The sequence below is a fragment of the Tachysurus vachellii genome, chromosome 4 (assembly GCF_030014155.1).
Source record: "Tachysurus vachellii isolate PV-2020 chromosome 4, HZAU_Pvac_v1, whole genome shotgun sequence".
Lineage (NCBI taxonomy): Eukaryota > Metazoa > Chordata > Actinopteri > Siluriformes > Bagridae > Tachysurus > Tachysurus vachellii.
The window spans coordinates 21,200,559-21,225,656 of record NC_083463.1 but is presented as its reverse complement, the minus strand read 5'-3'; the positions used below and the strand labels follow the sequence as shown (position 1 = coordinate 21,225,656).

Sequence of the window (25,098 nt, the reverse complement as noted above, 5' to 3'; positions counted from 1 at the left end):
AGAGAATCGTCTGTGTATGTGTGCGCACACGTGATGGATTGTAGTTTTTTAAAAAAAGAGGGTAAGTGAGTTTGTTCAAGGTTCAGGCTTTCTTTTTATACCATCTGGACCCAGCCGACTGATCCAGCCACACTCCCCCATCTGAGAACACACACCCAAAACACACAATGACCTTCTTACTGAGGAGACAAGCTGCTCAAAAACCCTCCACCACAGGCATCTCCAGTGAGGTGTTGACACGAGCATCCTCTTCATCGTCAAACATAAACAGAACTGCGGGTCTCCGTTCTTCCTTTGAAACTCGTAGCCAAGCAGACGCGCCATCAGCAGACCTGACATGAGTGCTGGGTTAATCACATTCACACACAGCTGCAATGGCACAGTCAGACCAACACACAGTTGCTATGACAGCTGTGTACAGAAATTTCTAGGAGAGTTGTTTGTTTTTCATACAGGAATAAATGTAAATGTTATTTAATGGGCTCAATAGGATGGTGATTTTGGACACATTGTGATATTTTGGGGGAATGTGGTAGCTTAGTGGCTATGTTGCTCGACTACCAGTGGGATTCAAGCTGTGAGCTCGAATCCCAGGTCCACTAAGCTACCACCACTGGGCCTTTGAGAAGGGCCCTTAACCCTCAATTGCTCAGTTGTTTAAAATGAGATTAAAAAAATTTCAAGTTGCTCTGGGTGTCTGCCAAATGCCATAAATGTAATGTCATTTTTTTTTTATTTTCAACCTGCAGTATCACTTGTATTTTAAGAGACATCTTCTGCTGAAGTTGTACATCCAGGACCAGATTCCGTATCTTATTGCCAATTATACATGTAAATCTAGACTAGATTTTAGAAAAGTCACAGCACTACAACAAACATGACCTGAGACAAGGATTATAATCATACAGTGATTAAAACCTGGAAAATCAGATCTCATGCTCATGACATTGATATACTGTGTGAATTTCTGTGCATATTTTGTGTTTCATTTCAATACATATAGCAAGTTTAACAATGGACGTTGTCACAAATCAGCTATTCAGAAATAAATACATTCAGGATCTAAATTAGAAATGTAATTTTTATTCCAAATGAGCAAGCCAGAATTTACAGAAGGAAAGAACTCCCTGAGACTCAAAAGGAAAGCCATCCTCATCTGGATGACACCAGTTGACACAATTGCCTTCTATAACTGTGTAATATGTGGTATGAAAGTGCGAATCTGTATGCAAAAAATGTATTCTAATTTTAACCTGAAGCCTTAATCTGTTGAACTGTTCACTGATGGAGAATCAAGTCCACAACTGTTTGTGGCAGCTGTAGTCAACCTTTACATGCCTGAAATAATTTTTCAAAGTCTTCATTCTGTTTTTTTATTTTCCAAAAAACATTTATTCTGCCTTACATTTTATTTACACATACTTTTGTAAAAAAAAATAATTATGCAAATTATTATCCAGTTTTAGTATCCTTCTTTATGGCAAGACCTTAGATATAGCCAATAATGTCATTGCATATAATAGGCTGTCTGCTCCCACTCTTCATGAGGGCACTGAACTGGTAAAAGTCTGTTTCCAACTGGTGCAGTCCAGTGTGTGACTGGTGAAAGAAAGGCTTTGGAATCTGAAACCCTACAGGACATGACATCCGCTTTGTGCAAGGCTCAGCAGACTTTCCTCGTCCATCTATTCCCTTAGACATGATGGCTAGTTTCCGTCTCACGTTAACCAGAAAGTCTTTGGCTAGTTTGCTGCTTGAGTTTGGTTTTACATCAGTGACGTCAGGACATTCGGGAAGGTCCATCCAGTTTTTAATGAGGTCGGCAAAGCTGTTGTCTCCCAGCACGAGAGGCTGCCTGTTGCGGCCTCTAGTCAAAAGGGATGCGGTCCAGTCCTCGGGTTCACTGGCCTCAAATGAGGTCCAGCGTTCCAGGCATGCATCCGAGGTCGATTTGGGCCGAATGCGGTTAGTGCGGACACAGGCAGAGGATGAAACCCGTACGTTCCTTGTGCGGCGCAGAACCACACCCTCATCTTGCCAGGATGCCTCTGAATATCCTGAATCGAAGTCCACGCTCTTCTCACTACATGGTGAACCCTGAGGCAGATGACCAACTGTATCTTCCTCGTCCTGTTCTTCCTCCAGTGGACTCGCCAGACAGCAAGCTGAGTCATAAGTGCTGCCATCGCTGGACTGAGAGATCCGCAGTCGGGCCAGGTGTTCCCGCTGTTTCGCTCTCCGATGGCAAGCGCGTGTCACTGCGTAAGAGCGCTTGCTGGGTTCACCAGGCTCCCGCAGCTGCTTCAGGTCCTGCATCGAGCGGATCATGTACCGCATCTGGTCCCTGAAGCAGTCACCCGAATTCCGCACACACAACTGTTTAAAACAAGAACGGAAAGAAAAAGGGTCATAAAACAAAGAAGCTTTAGAACATATAAGTGTTCAATATATGACTAACCTTTTCCATTTATTCACATAAAAGGAGTCCAAAGTAAGCTAGTGCTTTGAACAGCTGCACTTAACAAGCCTTAGAGCAGATAACCACAGAACATTTGGCATCCATATAAAGACAGCCAGCCATTTTAGTAGGAGAAAAGTAAAAAAAAAAAAAATAGAGGGAGTGTGTAAGATTCAGTGCGTAGGGAATGTAGACATATCAGAATTGGCTGTGGGAGCAGGATGTGGAGAGGAGAGGAAAAGGTGGAAAGTGAAGCATGACAAACCCCTGTACCACAGACCCACGGGTCATGAGGGGAAATGACATCACTTTTGAACGACGCTGTACAATGTAGGTCACAGTTGAGATTCTTTCTTTAAGAGTGGAGCTAGGAACTAAATCAGTGCTTCCTAGAATAACATGTTGCATAAAAAAGTGATCTTTCATTTTCAAAAACAAAGCAAAAGATTCAAATGCAGTGTTATGACCCAGTCACTTGATCATATCTGTAACTACATGGCCACACTAAAACAATAACTCTTCCTAGCCCCTTCCTTTCAGATATGAATCTACAATGCAGCATGGGGGCTTTTTCAAACTATCCCTAAACAGTGGGTCTGTTTTTCTTACAAATGCAATTCTGCTACCATTATTTGACGCTTGTGCTTTAGTGGAATCTCGGGGCTTTGCATTGGTACGTTTAGTTTATAGCCTGCGGTGAGACTTTAGGAGGCACAGTTTGGAGACCAGTTTGGAGGCTTGTTATCACAGCTGTGAGGAATTAAGTGTTTGGCTCTAAATGTGATTAAGCCAGCTGTGGCTTATGGCCATGTAAAATGTATACAGTTGGGTGGAGGTTTGTTTTTAACTAAACTTAAATGCTGTTCCAATCAATCACATACATTTAATGTAGTTTGTTCTTTTACTTCAAGCTGATTCCAAAAAAAAAAAATCCCAAACTGAGAAAATAGCAAGAAAATAATGTGCGTGTAAAATGAAACTATTCATTAATTAAATATTGCATTCACAATATATCTGAAAACTGATGAGGTAGTAGTCAATATTTCACTGTATTCATTTAAGCAGATGTTCTATGTTGGTTGGTCACGATGCTACGATGCTTAAGTGCACAGAAACATCTGTTATAAAGCTGGGAATTCGGAGGTTTTTGCATGCAAAACAAATGAACACGTTATAAAGTCATATGAAGCCCTGCATATAAATAGTAAGTACAAAAGGAACTGAGGCAGTTTGTTTCTCTACCGTTTGGTGCGTCCAACAGAACACACACACACACACACACACACACACACACACACACGCACTGAAATGATGCTTTAGGGCAAATTCAGAACTTAAAAATGTGATACTTACCATTTTGTGTCTGTGCCTTTTTTGAGTCTTCACGTTGCACTGGTGTGTGGATACTAACTCAGCTCCAAAGTTAGATAAAGGTGGACTTTTGATAGTGTGTATGTGTATTAACACCGCACGCGCTCCAACCCTCAGCACCCTAGTCACCCCTCACACTGCTGCGCGAGCGCATATTTGAGCGCACCGTTCGTTTGCAGTAACTGCAGCCTCAGCCAATCAATAGGGACCATCCTCCAGCCAGCCAATCAACAGCGAGCTGAAATATAAGGCAGAAAATAACACTTCTCACCTGGAGGAGGGGGGATTCGGGGGGGGGGGGGGGCACTGATAACATGTGGCACAAACACTGATATAAATCTATATTTCATGTATTTTATTTTAAATAAAAAAACAATGTGCATTCTAACGTAGTCCCACATGTGGGATGTGTTTCACATAATAATTATTTTATTAGTTCGTATTAATTTTTTTAAATAATTTAATAATATTATTGATTAGAAATAAGATTATATTGATCGTGATTTATTTATTTTCCTATATAAATATCGTGCCTATGTTGAATCTAATAAATCTATGATTATTTTGGATGGTTTTTAAACTTGTTCTTAATGTTTTCATTAAAAAAACATATTTTTATTCATTGCGCATTTTATTTTAAAATGTATTAAAAGTTGCAAATTATTTGGACATTTGGCCTGATGACAAGCTGGTAATGTTTTTGTGTTGTGATTTTAATTCAGTGAATCTTTTTTTATTTTTAGATAAATAGTTTTATTATTAATATTAACAAAACTGGAATAACATTTTACCTGAAATAAAATACGTAAATTTCATTAAACCTAAAGCTATGTGAATATCACGTGATAGAAAAAAATATTAAAATTGTTGGGTGAGTGCTTCATGATTTTATTACTATTTTTTGTCTTCGGCTTAATTTCAAAGAGATTAAACAGATCTTAAACTAAACACAAGTGTTACTTTTAGTAATAGAAAAAAACACAGAAGTAATAAATAATTAAAGTTATTAAAGAAATAATTACTTTGCCCAAAGACAACAGGCCTGGAACATGGAGGGATTTCTGCACACTGCTGCCACCTTGTGTTTATCCGGCGCTATTACAGAAACCTTCAGCATACTGCAACACTTCACACATATAACACCCATAAAATCCCTCGATAATAATATGAATGTAAAGCAACAACAATGTCCTCAAATATCATTGTGCTTAACTACACACTATCTTACAAATGTCCCCAGGATTAGCATCAACACCTCCACACATTCCACACATTCCTCTGCTCCTGAGGCTGGAGATTAAAGATGCAAATACAGACCCAATGATGTCCCTACAGTTAGACCTCTGGACATCTATCCCACATTTGTAAAGTAGAGGAAAACTGTTTTGACTAGATACTATTTCAGTATAATTGTATTTTTTTTTTAATTCAGATGATTAAATCTGCAGCTTCACCAAGTGATAAATCAGGAGCAATGCAACAGATGTAGACAATTTTTTTACACTATATTTAAAAATGTAAGTGCTATACACTCTTTACTGTTCTGACGTATAGTAAATGGCTCGGCAATTTAAAAGCAACCAACTAACACTTCCAACATATGGACATTGAATGGCTAGAGGTTTGCATTTGAATGGTGAAGCTCGTCATCCTAAAGGACTACACACTAAACAAGATAAATAGTTAGAGGATGCATGTGAGGAACAAGTGCCCATTTCAGAATGAGTGATTTTTATCTGCTTTGTATATCTTTCCATGCATCTATTTACGGACACTTACATGTCTGATCAGTGTTTTTAAAACTGACCAACTGACCAACAAAAGCAGTTATGTTGGCTAACATATTAATTACTTGGAAAAAAATATCAACAACTTATGAAGTTATGAAGCAAATGAGATTTGTCTAATTCTGGTTATGGAGTTAGAACCCCTAGCTTTATCTGCAGCTCACCATTTGTATTACTCACTCACTCACTCACTCATCTTCTACCGCTTATCCGAACTACCTCGGGTCACGGGGAGCCTGTGCCTATCTCAGGCGTCATCGGGCATCAAGGCAGGATACACACTGGACGGAGTGCCAACCCATCGCAGGGCACACACACACTCATTCAGTCACTCACGCAATCACACACTACGGACAATTTTCCAGAGATGCCAATCAACCTACCATGTATGTCTTTGGACCGAGGGAGGAAACCGGAGCACCCGGAGGAAACCCCCGAGACATGGGGAGAACATGCAAACTCCACACACACAAGGAGGAGGTGGGAATCGAATCCCCAACCCTGGAGGTGTGAGGCGAACGTGCTAACCACTAAGCCACCGTGCCCCCCCCCCCCCCCCCCATTTATTTTGTTGTTTGTATTACATTTTGCACAATCACATTATGTATCTACTATTAGAACAATATAGGCATATCTGCTACTCTTTACTGGCTATGTGTACAGTATGAATGACAGTTGTTTATTGTATTCAGTATCATTCTTTCAATTCAATTAAGTGTTATTCGTATAGCAGTAAACATTGTCACAAAGCTGCTTTACAGAAATATATCAACTCAGGATATAAGTATTACATTTATAAATGTATATATTTATCTCTAATGTGCTAGCAAGAGGCAACACCAGTGAGGAAAAACACCCTGAGATGATAATGAGGAAGAAACCATGAGAGAAACCAGGCAGTAAAGGGATTCCTTCCTCATTTGGGTTACACAGAATAGAGCGATTATAAATAATTTCTCTTCTATAACTGTGTACTATCTTCGTCTTCAGCAAATCCACAGCAAATCATCTGTTTCCACATAACGCTATCCTCGGCATCCTCTACTCTCGCACCAATTAACTTCATGTCCTCTTTCAACACATCCATATATCTCCTCTTTGGCCTTCCTCTTGACCTCTTATCTGTCAGCTCCATCTCTAACATCCTTCTACCAATTTAACCATCTCCCTCCTCTGTACATGTCCAAACCATCTCAATCTAGCCTGTCTGACCTTGTCCTCAAAACAGCCAACCTGAGCTGTCTCTCTGATGTGCTCCTTCCTAATCCTGTCCATCCTCGTCACTCCTAAAGACAACCTCATCATCCTCATCTCTGCCTCATGTCTTTTCCTCACTGCTACAGTCTCTAACCCATACAGCAGAGCTGCTCTCACTACTGTCTTGTACACCTTTTCTTTGAGTCTTGCTGACACTCTTCTGTAACACAACACTCCTGATTCTTTTCTCCACCCAGGAGATATAAATAATTTCTCTTCTATAACTGTACTATATGCTCAATAGGTGCAATTATGTAACCAGCAAATTCATTCTAGTTTAAACATGAAATCTATTTTGTTGGTAAATGATGAAGACTTAAGTGCAAAGCAAATGATATCAGTTGCAGATCCATGCCATCTTCATGGTTTCTAAGTGTTACCATCCACAGTAATCTCATATATCTTTAGCCTTTCTTTGTGGGCTCATCCTCAGAAGTGTGTATTTTCCATGGGATTTACACACACTATTTCTGTTTATATCTGAGGCTAGCTAAACTTTATTGTGTCAAATTATTATGCCAGTGTCTATGTGCAATATCAGGAAAATAAAGTTGAACTAAATTGAATCAGATGTTTCCAGTTTATACTAAAGTGTTGGTGTTTAGTGTAGTTGTTCTCAAAGTCCACCAGACACTCCACATCTTTCATCATCTCTATAACTGCTTGAGTTGGTTAAGAGTAAAAAATGTGCAGCGTCTGGTGACCATGAAGATTTGTAAACCACTGTTGTAGGGCAGCGAGGCTTACCAGATCTGTGTTAGAAACCAGAAGGTTGTGAAATCAAATCTCAAGACTGCTAATCTGCCTTTTGAATTCTTTTCCTGTTCTGAACTTGTTCCATCCTGATGTCCTACTTCAGTTTGGAGTTTCCATCAGTTGAAAATTTCTCGTTGCTGCTGAGGAGGAGGCTGCACACAGACACCCTAAAGATCACCAAGAGATTCCTTTGAAAGAAAGCGCAATAATGGTCTAGAAGACAAAGATAGCTGTGGATGTTCTTCCTTGGATAGTCTGAGAGTTGCAATTGTTAAGATTTTGCACCCAAGTCAGCATTATTGAATAACTGATAACATTTCAATACGATAGACCTGGAGTTAGTACTGAACATGGACAAGGATTGAATCCTTGACTATATAGTGTCAGTTATAGAAGGGAAACGATTTATAATCACTTATATAACGATTTATAATACACTTATCACTTATAATCATTTATAGACACTCTCCGGTGTCACCAAGATAAAGATGTGTTCCAATGTGTCTGGTTCCTCTCAAGGTTTCTTCCTCATGTTATCTCAGGGAGTTTTTCTTACCACCGTGTCATCTGGCTTGCTCATTAGGAATACATGTATATCCTGACTATGTATTTCTACAAAACTGCATTGTGACAATATCTGTTGCTGAAAGCACAATACAAATAAAATGAAACTGAATTTTGAGCTGGAACCTTCAAGCGATAGATGTTTGGATTGTGTTGGTTTGTATGAACATTAACAACAAAGTAGTCAGACAACTGAGTGTTCGTTCCCCTTTCATTCTGACAGTGTTACCAAAACAGTATCTTAGAAACGCAGCCTTAAATAGACTTTACCTCAGACTGCAAGATGATGCCAAGAACATGATCTATGCTTATGCTTTTGTTCTTCAGTGTTTGGATGATTCACAATGAACATTTCACTGGTTTAGCTCCTAAACACAAGGCTGGAGTGACTGCAGCTGGACCAGAGGACCAGACCACAGCATCATGAGTGCTCTTTCAACGGCACTTTACTGGCTGCCTGTTGGACGCAATACACTAAGGAAGTGGAAGCTCACAGGTTAAAATGCAGGGCATTGGAAGGTTGTGAGTTCAAGACGTAGGACCCCCAAGGTGCAACAGCTGGGCCCTTGAGCAAGGCTCTCAACCTTTACCCGTTCAGTTTTTTGTATAAAAAATGAGATAACATGAGATAAAGTAAATCCGTCTGGATGAGCAATGCAATAAATGCAAATGTGTTTGAATGGGCTAACACCACTGTGTCCAGTCGAATGGCTAGTTAAATACACATCAAAGTGATTTCCCAAACCTCTTCCCAGTAGACATATTCAGCAAACAATGTTGAAGTTTCAGCATTTGGAAGACGCCATTACAAAACCACAGCAAGTTACATTCATCTAATTTATACAACCGAGGCTTAAAGGCTTTGCTGTAAAGTCTAGTAGTGGCCACTCTGTGCTCCTGGGATATGAACTCAATCTTCTGATCAAGAGTACAACATCTTAACTACTTATCCAAGTACCTAACCAACTAATTAGTTATCAATCAGCTTCTTACATATCATTTCACACTATTACATGTTATCATTGATAAGCTATACATTACTCTACTGCACTGTAACATTACATAACATAAGATTATGTAATATGTTACTAACCCTTCCACAAAAACCTTTCCACCTTTACGTCTTTTTTATCATCATTCCTTTAACCTTGTGTTGTTTTTAAGCTTCATTTAATTGTATGAAAGATACTTAACCCCTTCTATCCTAGAACCAGGACAAAAATTATAAATCCTTTTCTTAAGCATACAAAGCCTGAATGTATCTAGACATGCAGCATAGCAGAAGTATGTGAAGCTCAGCTATAAGAATACAAAGAACATTTCCACCTAAACAAAACAATTCCGACACCAAGCAGCTAAATGAACCGACAGAAAAAATAAGTAAAGTTTGCGTACGCAACAAAACTGACACAAGCAACCGGCCATTACACGATACAAACACAACCTGCGGATTTCAACAGTACAAGTTCGAGCACACTGTGAGCAAAACCTACAAAACCAGGAGCAAAAATATACTTCTTTTATTAACCACCAATATAATGGTAATTATATATATATATATATATATATATATATATATATATATATATATATATATATATACATATACATACACATATACATATATATATATATACACATACACACACTCAATCTAAGCGCCAGAAGTCTTTAAATACACCTTGTAATTTTTTACTCATTTTAAATTGCGCATGTCGTTTTCAAGCAATAGGCTCAATAATAGGCCGAGGATCGAACAGGTTGAGCAAAGCAACAGCGAAGAAATCCGAATGTGAAAATACTGTTTAAATGAGCAATACAATTCATATAGAAATGATATAAACACTACAATGGATCTGTATGTTCAATGTTAGTAGCTTTTCTTAACAACCACTAGCACAACTTTGCTTTTGTGAATTGCATATTAATTGTGACTAATTTAATTACCAGACCAACTGGAATAATCTCTTCTTTTAAACACTGTTTAATTGTTCAATATTTCTGATGGCATTAGATTTAGAGTCAAATTTCCCATGTTTAATGTAACTACTAGAAAAGAAGAGAAAGAAGGAAGCCAACAGGGGTTCACAGTTGTGAAATCAAGTTTTATTTTCAATAAAACATTTCATGGCATTTTTCATATTCATCAGATGGCGGTCGCGTTTTAATTGTCTCCTAAAACCACAAACCTCATATTTAACTTCATTATATACTGCAAACAGAAATTGCTCTAAACTCTACAGACATCATGGAAAAAAACAAATAAACAAAAACAAAACAAAAAAAAAAAACAGAGGTCAAGGCACAAAACAGAAGAAGGAGAGAGTTGGGGCAGGAACACAAAAGAGACGAGAGAAGACAGTTATGTATCATACGCATTAATCACAGTTGTACAGTGTTGAGCAAAAGTGAAGCGAGGATCTCAAAGTTAAATGCCTAAGACAAAACGACTGAGAGAGCGTCACACTGTGGCTGAACCAGAGCAAGCTATTTGTTCTTTTTCTTTTATCATCGTCATTCGTTTTGTTGTACAGTTAAACCAGGAATGTGAAATCCAAAGGTAAGTAGTAAAAAAAAAAAAAAAAAAAAAAAGATAATAAAAGACCAAAGCAAAAGTTGTATCGATCCCAATCTGTGCTTACATAGCTTTTACAAAAGACATATTACCCAGGAACGTTTATTGAGATTGATGCATCTTCTAAAGAAAAAAAACATTTATTTATCAAATACAACCCCCCCTAATCTCTTCTTTCGCACTGTAGTACTCAAACAAACGAACAAACAAAAACAAAAGTCAAGGAGCAAAGAGAAAACAGCAGAACGAAAATAACCTCGAAAATATTTACAAAAAAAATAAAGGAATAAAAATTAGGTCCCCTGAAAGGGTATTTTGGAATTGGGACCTGTGGATTTCTGCAATATAGAATTTCTCTTTTTCTGTGGTTTTTGGTCAAACCCCCCTCCCCTTCCCCAAAAAGATATTAGATGAAATTTCAGCGTTTGTCTGGATGGCTGTAGGCAGTCTGGCACTGTGATGATGACCAACGCTAATGCAGGTGCACCACACAGCTTAGCTCTCCCTGAACAATACACAGGGGGGAAAAATACAAAGAAACAATTGAACACAACATTTATACACACACACACAGGGTGAGAACGTTCTGGTGAGTGGTTATCTTCTTCGTGTTAACTCTGTACGTGTGCGTGTGTGTGTGTGTACGTGTACCTTGGTATGTTCCCTGACTTTGTCATTAGAAAAGCCCGCAGTCCTTCAGGTTGTTTTTGATGATGACGTCAGTGACGGCATCGAACACAAACTGCACGTTCTTGGTGTCGGTGGCGCAGGTAAAGTGGGTGTAGATCTCTTTTGTATCCTTCTTCTTGTTCAGGTCCTCAAACTTGGTCTGGATATAGCTCGCTGCTTCGTCATATTTGTTGGCTCCTAAACAATAGGAACAGGAAGATGGGGGGAAAACATCAGCGTGAGCAGAACGAGCAGTAAGAAACTCTGCTGCCATGGAAAGAAAGAGTTCACTCAAAAACTCTATTGAGCAGTCAGTATGGAGCAATCTCCTTATGAGATTAGAGAATTATATTAACATTCAACTAAATCAGACCTTCACTTTTACAGGACTGAAGATTACGTTGTAGAAAATCGACCTAAAATGCATCCCGATGTTTACAGCACATCTATTATAAGTTCTAAGCAGCATATTCAGATGAAAAGGCAAATCCACCTTGGAGTCTAGTATTATAAGATACTAATTGAGCTGTTTTGTTTTAGGATAGCTGAAATGTCAAAGTCTGAAGTGTACAGTAGTGTAATCTACATATACAAAGCAACAAAGTAAGGTCAAGTAATGCTGTCCATTTCACATGAAGTAAACATTCTATCTGAATAAATGCCAAATATTAATCTAATTTATTTCTGTGAACGTGGAGGAAATTTTCAAAACAAGTATTAATCCAAAACATATAAATAATTAGTAATGGGCCAGTGATAAAGCTTATAACATTGAAGTCAGAAACAAAATGCAAAAACAAAATCATCGCATAGCTGAAGAGCAACAAGCATAAATGTGAAGTATTATAAAAACAAACGGCTGGATTCTGTGGTTGTGTGTTTGGTTTTCCAGACCTGTGTACTCAGGGAAGCAGATGGTGAGAGGGCTGCGTGTGATCTTCTCCTCAAACAGATCCTTCTTATTGAGAAAGAGGATGATTGAGGTCTCTGTGAACCATTTATTGTTGCAGATAGAGTCAAAGAGCTTCATGCTCTCATGCATACGGTTCTGGGGACAAAGATAAAGAAAGAAAAGAAAGAAAAGATAAAAGTGAGAGACTAAACCGGAGAAATTACACAGTAAAGTGGCCACAAGGGGGAGCCACTACTTCATACTTCTTCCTCTCAGTTCTGGAAAAATAGCTCAAGGTTTGTCATGAACAAGTACTAATTTCCTCCTAATGTTTAAGAAAGCCCTAAATCAAGTGCTCATGATGGCCAAAGAGTTATTGTCCTTACCATCTCTTCATCTTCAGCCAGCATCAGGTCGTAGGCGCTTAGAGCCACGCAGAAGATGATGGCAGTCACTCCTTCAAAACAATGGATCCATTTCTTCCTCTCTGATCTCTGGCCCCCAACATCAAACATCCTTCAGACAGACAGACAGACAGACAGAGAGACAGAGAGACAGAGACAGAGAGAGAGAGAGAGAGAGAGAGAGAGAGAGAGAGAGAGAGACACAGAGAGACATTGATCATCGTTAAGATTTCATTAAGCTACATTAGCAGAGAGCTTCTAAAGCCTCTGCTTCAGGTAATGACACCAACCAACACAATGGAGGAAATCTCACAACTTCTTTATGGCTGTCTTTCAGATTAGGTGGTGTAAAAAAATGTGTGTATTATAATAAACACTTTCACAGATTTGACATGTGCAGTCCATCTGTCCAGTCAACAACTGAGCCTGTATTACTGTCACCAACATTTTTAGGAGAAAAGTTTCTATGGTTACGGGAACTGGGACAAGTGCAGAAGCAACCGTTCGGACTCCTTCTATTGATTATGATGTATTATAAAAAAAAAATTATAATATTATAAAATTATCAGCTTTTTATTTTCCTCTCCATGTTTTTCACTGTGTACTGCAACTGCTATATATGGCTGAAATGACAGTAAAAGCTTCTTTTTCATTCATTCATTCATTCATTCATCTTCTACCGCTTACTCGAACTACCTCGGGTCACGGGGAACCTGTGCTTATCTCAGGTGTCATCAGGCATCAAGGCAGGATACACCCTGGACGGAGTGCCAACCTATCGCAGGGCACGCACACACTCTCATTCACTCACGCAATCACACACTACGGACAATTTTCTCCAGAGATGCCAATCAACCTACCATGCATGTCTTTGGACCGGGGGAGGAAACCGGAGCACCCGGAGTAAACCCCCGAGGCACGGGGAGAACATGCAAACTCCACACACACAAGGCGGAGATCGAACCCCGACCCTGGAGGTGTGAGGCGAACGTGCTAACCACTAAGCCACCGTGCCCCCCCCAAAAGCTTCTTGACCTGACTTAATTGTCTTACTACTATAACAAAATAAAATTGAAACATCTACAGGCAAAATGTCAAGACAAAAGATTAGTGGCTAAAACTCCTAAGAAGGCCTAGTAGCAGAGAGGGGGAAGAAAGAAAGACAGAAAAAAAAAATGACCACAAAATGGGTGGGACGATCAATTGCAGACGTTTGAATTCATAAAGCGACCGGTTGATGAGCTTATTTTATACAACTGTTTCGACAGGAACAGAAGCATGCTTTCAGTCTGCAATCCTCCATGTCACATAATACAACATCTAATAAAAATCCTGCACTTTTATTACCAAACACAGATACATTGACATTTTCAGTATGAAAAGCACGTTTTTTCTATGCAGTTGTGTTTTCTAGCAGGAAGTGTGACTGTTCAGTTGATGGCAGCAGTAACAGTATGTCGGTTATGACAGGTGTCATCTCTTCTCTAGAAAGATTCAAAGTCAGAGGTAACTAGCTTTTCCTTTTTCTATACAAGAGCAAGAACAAAATTAAGCAAGACCGAGGCAAAATGAGTTCAATTAACAGCTCCTTTAACCAAACCTAAAAGATCATAATCCTGCCTTTATCTTTTCTACTGGCTCAGTCACTGTGAAGCAGAATGAACCGCTGACAGAAACAAAATTTTCACATCCTGTGTCCTTTCCCCTACAGAGAACTGGCATTTCCGCCGTGCGAATTGTACTCGTGTTTGTTCTGACCACATTTTGAACTGAAAAAGCAGAAAAGTCTTGTTTTCAGGTGTCTTGTGGTATCAGAGGGTGAAAAAAAAGCAAAAGCTTTAGTTAAATCATAGAGGTTGACACCTCTGCATAAGAGTGTAAAGTGTGTCTGCATGGTGTCTCACTTGAAGTGAAGGTCCTTAAAAGTGAAGTGTGTCTCGACGATACCGGTAGTTTTCACTCTGGTCCTCAACACGTCCTGTTGGGTGGGGATGTAGTCTGCTCGTGCTATCCTCTCAAGATCATTCAAATAACTACACACACACACACACACACACACACACACACACACACACACACACACACACAGTTATATCATTAGCTTTATTTAGTCAGATAAATAAGTGCACATCTGTGAGAAATAATTAACACAAACACATAAAAAGGTTTGACCCAAAATAGCCTTCTTCTCCTCCCCTGGCCTTACACACACCTACAACAACCCATAATGATTTAATTTCTTAATGAGAGAAAGACGCAATCCAATGTAATCCAACCCAAACAGCACAAACAGGTTTCAAGGCCACTGTAGCTGGCAATGTGGCAGAAACAGGCTCTCATGTGGGCCAGAAATAACCCTGTTAGCTCATTGAGCCATCTCTAACGGACGTGCTATAGTCCTGCACACTTTGCTAAGTGAGACCATTTCTATGGCAACGTTGGCTTGCTTTCTCTTTCTCTCTCTCTCTTCTTTGTTCCCTTTCTCATTTATCACGCTGACTGGTTATACGCGTTACTCCTGCCTGAAAGATGAGCACTGCAGAAGGTGAGGCTGTGGTTTAGGAGAAGAGTTCAGATTTGGAGCATCTTGGGTCAGAATTATTCGCAACACTTAGAGGGGAAAAAAACAACAACCCATCTGCAATATGAAAGGAGGCACTAAAATCTGTGCTGTGAAACACTGATCGCTAGGATACAACTCAACACACTCTTGAAGTAACTCGGGATCTCGGGTTAGAGGGCTGGCAGTCAGAGTGACGGGCTTCTCAGCAGGGACAGCACACATTCTCAGCTGTGTACCCTGCGATGGTGAACAACACAAACCTGTAAGATGCTAAACAGCCCTTTGTGTTTGCTGTTCCACACTGAAGCCATCTGCAGGAAGTCAGTGTTGCTGTTCAAAAGCTAATCTAAATGTGACAGCTGGGGGATGGGTTTATTTACATTAACTTAGGTTAGAGGTTAAGATAAACCGGCACCATGCAACCGTTGGAGCTGCTAAGGATACAGGTCATCTGAAAATGATAACATGGTTAATCATTTCCAAAAGCTAGCAGGGAGGAATTAGCATGAAAAACATCAATGGTGAACTTCTGATCAGTGATGAAATGAATTAACTAATCATTCAACCATCCTCACAAAATGCACAGAAAATCCACCATCTGAGCACATCCATTGTCATTATAACCACCATTTGTCATTACCATCCATCCATCTGTCTGTCCATCCATTCATCCATCCATCCAATCGTCCATCCGTCTGTCTGTCTTTCTATCCATCCATTCAATCATCCGTCCATCCAACCACCCAATCGTCCACCTGGCTCTCCATCCATCCAATCATCCATCCAGCTGTCTGTCCATCCAAACATCCATTCATCCACCCAAACAATTCACCCATCCTCACAAAAAGCATGGCAAAATCCACCATCTGAGCACGTCCTTATGAACGTTATTATGAATTAGCTAGAAAACGAATCACTTCTTTGATCACAAGGTGAATGAATCGCATCTAATCCCAACACCGCCTTCTTCAACAAGGCATTCCCATTTTTTATTTCAAACAAGAGGGCCCTCGGTGGACTTGACAATAATTTTCATTACCAATTGCCCAGTCAGGCTGAATTTCTTAGGAAGATTTCAAACATCACTGTTCCGGAGCGGACGGCGGTAGACTGGGGTCTCAAGAGCATTGCAAGAAGGTTAAAGAGGAACATTAGCTGAGAAGTCATGCTGGATGAAGCACAACGCATCCGTCTGCATCAATTAATGCTCAGTGCCAACAGAAATCAGTCAACAGTAATGGATTTTGGTTGTGTAGGGATGCAGAGAACGTTAGCGATATTAACGGTTGTTATCTACATCTACCTCTATCTACCTTTAAAGCATATTTAAGATGAAATCTGACAAAAAATAAGGCTGAACTCTAAATCCTTTGTGCTACAGCAAGCAGTATGTTCTGCTCAACAAAATCCCAATCGCTTTACCTTTGCTCTGACTTTTCATTCACCTTCATTTCACATTTGTTAAAGCAAACGAGGAAAAGTGGACTGAGTTAAGCTGAGTGAGGAATGCGTAGGTAATGTTGATTGTGGATATGCAGGAAGGAATAAATCAATGAGCGCAAACTTAACTAGAGTGAGATGGAGGCATGAAAAGGATTTCTCTAACATTAACATATATAGTGGCAGAGGTGTTATGCAAGTGTGCATATTGTGATTGTATGAGGCATCTCGCTTTGGTCAACTTCCCTCACTGTGACGGATACAAGGTTAACAATCCAGAGAGCTTCCTGTCTGAAGTAGGAACATGCACATATACTTTGTGGGAATACGGATATGATCTAATTGACAGAGAACAGGGTAATTTGTCACAGTTGAACAATGTGTGTATGCTCACTAGGCAGCAGAGTCATTGAGCTGGTACTCTCTAGAGCGGGTGAAACAACCCTGCACCCCGCTGTCAGCCCACAGTCTGCGGATCACGTTGGCCAAGTCGTCTGGGAGGATTCCCTGCTCTTCTGCTGCGGCAGACAGTGCAAAGAGCTGTCTTGCATCATCCTACGGACAGACAGGCAGACAGACACACAAAAAACGGATGGGTGGGCGGACACACGGAGACATGAACGGATAGACACACAGACACAATGACGGTCGAACGGACACGAACAGATGGATTGACAGACACAGACATGGATGGACGAACAGACGGACATACACACACACGCGCAGACACACAGAGAGACAGACACACACCAAATTGTCAGTCTGGAAAAGTGAATACAATCAGTAAATAACCTTTAGCTCTAATATTAAACTGTACACTCATGAGCTTCGGTTGTGATTCACTGTATAGTAGAAAATGAATCGCTCAAAACCACAAATCATTCTGTGGGTGAGCCGCTGTTAATATGCCTTAATATCAAGAAATCTCTCAGATGTTCCGCTTTTAATTTTAAAACCTCTTTCTTGTAGAGAACATTAAATGGACAGTTTTTTTTCTAGCATGGAACATTGAACAATTTAAAAAAAGCGGCTTTGAGCATTTAACCTTATTAATCCAAGCAGTTTAAATATTTGGGGGGAAAAAAAAAAAGGCAGAATGGTCTACCGCTAGTTTACATTCCAGTAAGCTACAAATCAACTTCACTGGTTTATTGAAACCATTCAATTTTCTTACCGTTCTCGCTGAATCTCCATAATCGATCTTGAGGTTACTCATGGCTTTGATGATGGCCATTATAGACTGGATGGTGTTGCTGTACACCACAGCTCTGTACTGCTTGCATTCGTCTTCCGAGTAGCCGTCTTCGTGGATGATTCTGGAAGTTGAAAGATATCAGGCATGAGACAGGAGAACGGCTTTTCGGCCAACGAAGCCTTCGGTGCCTGAAGATTGTGTAGTGTTTCACGCTGCACAATTACAGACACAATGGGGAAAGACTGGTTGTGGGTTACATTACAGTACAGCATCACTTGAAGTACATGAAAACTTCACCCTGAAACTCATTTAATATGCTGTTTATTAAAGTATTTGTTATCTGCATAGAGTTTCTGATGCTAAATTGGTGAATGGTGCTGTATTTTCATTATTCGTTAATGTTCTTTATCGCAGCTGCACAAATTATCGGCCCAGATGAAGTTTTTCCATGCGAGAGCCTATTAGCGCGATGGTGCAGATTAACGTGACGTGTCGCCACTATTCAAATTGGAAAGGTGAACAGATTAAGTGACTAAAGCTCTGCTGCATCACTCTCTTTGAATGTCATTGTGGGTAATGTAGGAATCATTAACAGAAGTGAAAACAGACTTGCAAATCACTGATACTAATTTAGTCATTTTATTACCAAATAAGTCAACCGCTGTTATTATTAAAGATTTAGAAGCTCTTGAGCAAATGTATCTCTAAATCTACACAACCACCAAAAAAAGAACGATTAGAAGGGTAGATTTGCTCAGGAACTTCCAAATCCCAGCTTCATACAAGCCAGTTGGCAGATACAGGGTTAACAGAAAACAAAAGGGATAATAGAGACTTTGCTTACGAGCCCACAGATCCCAACATATCTGTTACTTCCCCAACATATAACTACAGCAGAGGAAGAAATATGGACCAGTAGTGGGCTATTATTTTTCCTCTGTAACATTATGTGGCCTGTAGCAATGACAGGACGGAGGTAATGTCTGTGCAAGCTGCTCTGTGGCCATTTTTATCTTTCTGAAGTGTAATAATCTGGGTTTTGAGCTTTTTACGTTCCCTTCTCATAAAAAATGGATCTGGAGCCTAACTGCCCCAGAGTAATGTGAATTATTAAACCATTCAAGGCCATCTGAGTGCTCGCCTGCATGTACACGTGTGTGTGTGTGTGTGTGTGTGTGAGAGAGAGAGAGTAACCACAGCCTTTTAATTGCATTGACAGTATTAAACAAAAGCAAATGAATCACAGAGACAGAGTGGTGGGGGTGGAGGGATGGGAGCCTGCTTTAAATAATAAACCTGAATAAAATGTACATTATTCATGCTGACTTTCCAAAATAAAAGGACCATCAAACTGCAGTCGTTTGTTTTTCAAAAATAAACAGCTACCAAGTGCTTGGATCATCTTCGTCTCTGCGTGTCAACGGTTTCTTTTATAAACAGCTGCATCTTTATATTCATAGATCTGCTAGAACTGAATGCTTTTTGACAATAGTAGAATCACAGCACTGCCAAAAACCATCAGGTTGATTAGAGCAGTAGCGCTCATCAGATGGTAAAAAAAGTCTAGACAGCCGATTCTTAATATCCTGTGGAAAGGCGCGTTTGTTTATGATGATTCATCATAGCGTCCGGTCCACCCAGCAAGCCACATAAGTTATTATTTCACGTAATATACGCCGGCTAAACTAAAGGGTGGGGATTAGTGGCTGCTCCTGTAGATGAGCATGACCCTGAGACCTCTTCAGTGTGGTTACAGTAAAGGTTCCTCGAGGTAAATCGAAGCTGAAGCAAGAGCCACTCAGAGCGCATTTGCTCTCTCTTTAGCAAGTCGATACAAATCTAGAAGGATGAAATGAAAAAAAGGCCAGTGAGCTCCTATTCATCATGCTGCTGGATTTTTACTGAGCCTGACAGATCCATATGGTTTATACAGTTTCAATTGAATTAGACTCCATTTAGATTGATTGATGAGTTTCTTTCCAAAATGCAGCACACAAACTCACCTGCGATTCTGCCTTTAATTATAAAGTACGTAAAAATAAAGTACGCTCGTCCGTTTGTTTTTGCTTTTAACAAATGCTAGGAGACTCACTCGAGAGCGAATCTCAACCGTTTTATAGAGAAGTACAAGAAGCAAAAATCATGTATAAATTGTTCCAGTTTGCATATATAATTTTCTAGGGCAGGGAGTCTTTATAAACACCCTTAATAAAATGGCGGTCAATACAGAGCTCCATGCTCGCACTCGTGCACATTCATTGCTGTGGGAAATATATAGCAGCCACTACATCTACTGGCAACTACTGATTTTCCGGAAGAAACCGGAGAACCTGGAGCTCGAGCTCAGGATTGAAATCAAGAACCAAGAGCTGTGAGAAGGCAAAACTAGCCACTGCACCCTCCCCACTTAACTCTTATATTACACTCAATGACCACTTTATTAGGAACACCTATACATTCATCTAATTACCCAGTCTGCTAATCGCATGTACAATCGTGCAGACGAAGAGCTTCAGTTAATGTTCACATAAAACATCAGAATGGTGAACAGATCTCATCTCAGTGACTTTGACCTTGGCATGGTTGTTGATGCCAGACAGGCTGGTTTGAGTATTTCAGAGACTGTTAATCTGCTGGGACACAACAGTTTGAGGCTATAAGAGAGGACAGAATCACCGAAACAGGACAGAGCAACACTGGAAAATGGCCTTTTCCGCCCCTCATAGTGTTCCTAATGTAGTCTCAGCTTTTTAAACGTGGCCGACAGGAGTGGAACCCAATGTGGTCTTCTGCTACTGTAACTCATCCACTTTAAGGTTCAGTGTGAAGTGTGTTCTGAGATTTTCAGATTTTTGGTGGTGGTGGGGGGTGGGGGGTGGGTGGTCTCACTAATGCTCTTTTCAACACCCACAGGCCTGTTACTCACTTGATGATTTTAGTTTTTCACACATTTTTCCCCCACTTGTATGAAAGGGTCTCAGGAGATCAGCAGTCACAGATTTACTCAAAGCAGCATTTCTGGCACTTACATCCATGCCACAGTCAAATCACTGATCATATTCCCCCATTCTGCTGGGTTATGTAAATAATACCTGAAGCTCCTGACCAGTATCTGCTTGTTTTGGGCCAAATAACATGGTGAATAGATCATTGGTAGAATGAGCAGGTGTATTTAGGTGTTCCTAAATAAACTGCATGGAAACAAATTCAATATATTATGATATATTAATCTTGGGGATGTAATTAGTCTTCTCAGGCCGCTACACCTATATTATGATAAGTTCCCTCGCATAACAACAATGGTCAGATAAGCAGCAACAAAACTTTTCAGAGTCATAAAAACACATTAACTTTCATTAATCATGAGCAAAGCAATTAGCTAAAAGCTCAGTAACAAAGGTCTTTAGTTTGGAAGAGTGCAGCATCTGGAAACACTGGGCTACAAAGGAAATTCAGGTCCAAGATAAGCGTTGTAGTGCTATAAATCTCCACATTTAATGATCATTCTACTGATGTCGCTCGTTCCCTCTCTCCCTCCCTCCTTCGCTCCATGAAAACATTTTACTCACTTCATCTGCTTCACAATGGTGCTCTTCCCAGACTCCCCTGCACCTGCAAAGATAAGAACAGAAACCTAGATTTTAAAAAAAAAAGTAAACATGAACTCGACTTTAAAACTATTCAAACTTTACGCCTTTAACTCTACGCGAAAGCCGGCTTCAATAAAAACAAATGATGGTGAAAAGACACAAAGAAGAAATTAGTCACAACAATGATGAAAATGTTTTCAATGGAAAGCTGCTAATTTATTTATGATTTTAAATGATGTATAATTGTGTGTATATTGTGCAATCATTCCCTAAACCATGACGTCTTGGCGCTCCTGTGAGGAGGAAAAAAATAGACACAGAAAAGCTTTCACTCCTCCGTCATTATTTGCTCAGGAGATACTGCACAGTCAGCTAGAGCAGCGTGGGAAATTCACCTAAGCAGTAATAGCATGCACATCTGTAGCAAATACATAAAGTCATTAATGTACTTTTGTTAAATAGTTCAAATTGACTCATCGACCAGTGTGGCTGACTTCACTGGTGTGCACGGTGTGTATTGTGTAGACCATCAAGTTACACCGTGTTAAGTGGTAAACAGGAAGCAATGTGGCATTTGGTCTAACTGCATGTTAGCATGACTTGACCGCACTTGAAGAATACCACTGATGGTGATGGAGGTGTTTTACACTAGAGCATTTGTGAGATCAGGTAGTGAAGTCAATTGAGGATACCTGGTGTCGTTGAGGTTGAGGTTTCTACTTGACAAACCATGTATTTATGGAGCTCGCTTTGTGCACAGGGGTATTGTCATGTAGGAACATGTTTGAACCTCTTAGGTCCAAAGACATTGTAAACAACTCTATACCTTCAGCTGTGTGCTAATAGCTTGGTTGGCGGTGATGGCCAAGTGTCTAAAAACATTTAGCCATATAAGTTAGTTAATGTTCATGAACACAGGAGCATACTGGACACGTCTTCAGTATAGTCTTTATCTTGGTTAGGGTCACTCTGGTTTATATGACTAATTTGTTTAATATTTTAGAAATAGAACCAAGTAAGCTATTTTTAAAATGTTATGACACAAACAAAAATAATGACAGAAGGAGCAAACAGAATCGGTCAGTATTCATTTGGGTGTGTGTGTGTGTGTGTGTGTGTGTGTGTGTGTGTGTGTGTGTGTAGAGTCCTACTAGAGTTTTTATTTATTTTATATATTTTTTTTGACAATACTGGTTTTTAATAATCCAATACATTGTCAGGTAAGACATATTATAGTCTTTAATGTATCACATCATATCATTATAATAGAAGAACTTCAGTGCATCAGTTGATTGGACCATCTAACCATCTAAAAGAATCTGCACACTGTTTTTATTTGAATTTGTCTCATACTGACTACACTGCTGGGAGACGACTCGAGAGTCCTGAACACTTCTTGTATTGACTCGCCACACGAAACGATTAGATCAAGCAGTTACAAAATGTTCTTGCACAAGCTGATTGCAAAAACATGGCAACCAGAGAGGTTTCCAAAACCCAAAATGCCCCAGATTTGCTTTGTTTTATCTAGTGTTTGTGCACAGCAGAAATATAAGACAAAGAAACAAGAAAGCGTTTTGATGGCAGTGTGTCAGCTATATGTTTAAACAGCTGAACCGGTCGACCTTTGCTGTATCGGCAAAGCGCTAAAATTGTTCGAGGTGTGTGTTTTAAGATGAGAAAAACAAACCTGGTCGTGTAGTTTTATTACACAGAGGACTGAATTAGGCTTAGTGCACTAGGAATAAAGAGACTGAGAGAGAAACAAAAGAGAAAGAGTTATTTGAGGGTATTTGTAGCCCATCCCTGGTGTCCACCTGCCCCAGGTGTGTCACTGCAGTTCTGTCAGATTCAGTCGTAGCGACTCATGTCGCCTCATGTACACCCGTCACAACCTCAACTCGGCGTCTCGATCTCTCTGCCTTGCTTTTCACGACCTCAAAGGAAAAAAAGGCTGATAAACGGCCCGAGAAGACATGAGAAGGCTCAGGGTACACGCACAAAGAATGTGAATGCTCCATCTTGGAACATCACATCTATTCATTTTCGAAGGGAAGTGTGTGTGTGTGCGTGTGTGTGTGTGTGTGGGGGGGGGGGGGGGGAGATTTGCAAAGGATTATGGGATGGTCAGCTGATGCTACTTAATTCACCAAACTACGCCGCAAGCTCATTTCTTGATAAATTAGAAATTCTCTCTTTTATTACGTAGGTTCATTTGTGAGCCTTTCTACATCGATAAAAAAGACCCAAGTGTACCTGTGGCATGAATATTGAGCTCTGCGGCGTTCAGCCTGACATGCAAAATGCCAGTAGCTCTTGGTGCAAGAGGTGTGTGCTGTTTTTTTTTTTTTTTTAAACATGTCGTCACAACTCACAATACCACAATATCTCACCTTAAAATGAATGTGCATGAAATATCGAATGGCGAATACGTGTTGAGCGTACACGCACCCTTAAGGACAAACCTTCACTCCTAAACTACACTTCACACTATCTTTCCAGCCCACTCATGATTCAGTAGAAATCGAGACTCGTTTGCTGCACAGTGCTGCTGGCAGTCCTCTCTTAAATCAGTGTGAGAAAACGCACTCCCTCCCATCACAGCCATCTGGTAAAGCTGAGCAACAAGGCTGGACCAAATGCTAATTCATCCTACATGGTGCATGATGAAGCACTTCCTACTTACCCAAAGAGAGGAGAAGGAAACGTACAGCTAGCTAAATACACAGGTATCGAGTTGTCCTGGAGTCGAGTATAACTCCTGCGTATATACACTTTAGATTCTTTTACTTCAGAGGACGAGTACATGTCATTGCTCAGAAAAATTAATAAATAAAAAAATTTATTTAAAAAAAACCACCCAATAGATTAATTAGTTTGTTCCAATCCACCAACACAAATGTAGTACAGTAGTACAAGTGACATCAGCAGACAGGGCAACTGATAGTATTTAGGTTTTTTTTGTTGCTTGTACAATATGAAAGATGAAAAGGAAGAAGAGACACAGATTTTACCGACAGCACCTTTAACAGGAACGCATCAATCCCCGAGAGCTAATCCGAGCCAACGTCATATAGAAGCGTGGCTTCTTCGGGGTCCGTTTTCGCTAGCAAAGCAAAGATAAACAGAACAATTGCCACTCGCAATTGCAATAACGCACTCGCAACTGTGCGGTTATAATGAACATCAGCTCTGCTGTGATTAGCTGTGGCATTCAGCCTGCGGTTTCATGACTACAGCTGAAACACAGCTGTGCTGATAATAAGTAGAACTGCACAATTATTCGTATGATATTCTCTGGGAGTTAAAGTACCCATATACAGTGTAGATGATCTCTCACATTGGAGCCATAACCGGAGAGAGGTCCTTTTAGATATCTCGCCAAAAGTATTTATATTTCACTTACAATTTCACTTTGCAGAAAGTACAATTTAGTCTAGCGATTAACGTAGCGTACAAGCTAATTAAATAAAGGAACGAGTCGAGTTAAATACATTCTTCATTTCGTGATCTCATGCATGGAGAAAAAAAATTAAATAATAAAAATAAATAAATAAATACAGGCCATAAAAAACTG

At 39.9% G+C, this 25,098-nt stretch overlaps 2 protein-coding genes across 2 annotated transcripts in view; both read right to left on the bottom strand.

The window, feature by feature from the left end:
• Positions 1-1,091: 1,091 nt before the first annotated feature.
• inka1b (inka box actin regulator 1b) lies at positions 1,092-4,050 on the bottom strand. The gene is made up of 2 exons (XM_060868321.1): positions 3,812-4,050; positions 1,092-2,376 (listed from the first exon to the last, which is right to left on the bottom strand). Exons 1-2 carry the CDS (start codon positions 3,812-3,814, stop codon positions 1,489-1,491), a joined length of 891 nt encoding a protein of 296 aa, XP_060724304.1. The 5' UTR covers positions 3,815-4,050; the 3' UTR covers positions 1,092-1,488.
• Positions 4,051-10,277: 6,227 nt separating this feature from the next.
• Positions 10,278-25,098, bottom strand: part of gnai2b (guanine nucleotide binding protein (G protein), alpha inhibiting activity polypeptide 2b) — a 46,355-nt gene continuing 31,534 nt past the window's right edge. The window contains exons 2-9 of the mRNA XM_060868320.1: positions 21,501-21,543; positions 17,911-18,052; positions 17,131-17,291; positions 14,638-14,766; positions 12,716-12,845; positions 12,332-12,485; positions 11,420-11,635; positions 10,278-11,273 (exon numbers count right to left, since the gene is read on the bottom strand). Coding sequence (XP_060724303.1) covers positions 11,445-11,635; positions 12,332-12,485; positions 12,716-12,845; positions 14,638-14,766; positions 17,131-17,291; positions 17,911-18,052; positions 21,501-21,543 — 950 coding nt within the window. The 3' untranslated portion in view covers positions 10,278-11,273; positions 11,420-11,444. The remainder of the gene's footprint in view (positions 11,274-11,419; positions 11,636-12,331; positions 12,486-12,715; positions 12,846-14,637; positions 14,767-17,130; positions 17,292-17,910; positions 18,053-21,500; positions 21,544-25,098) is intronic.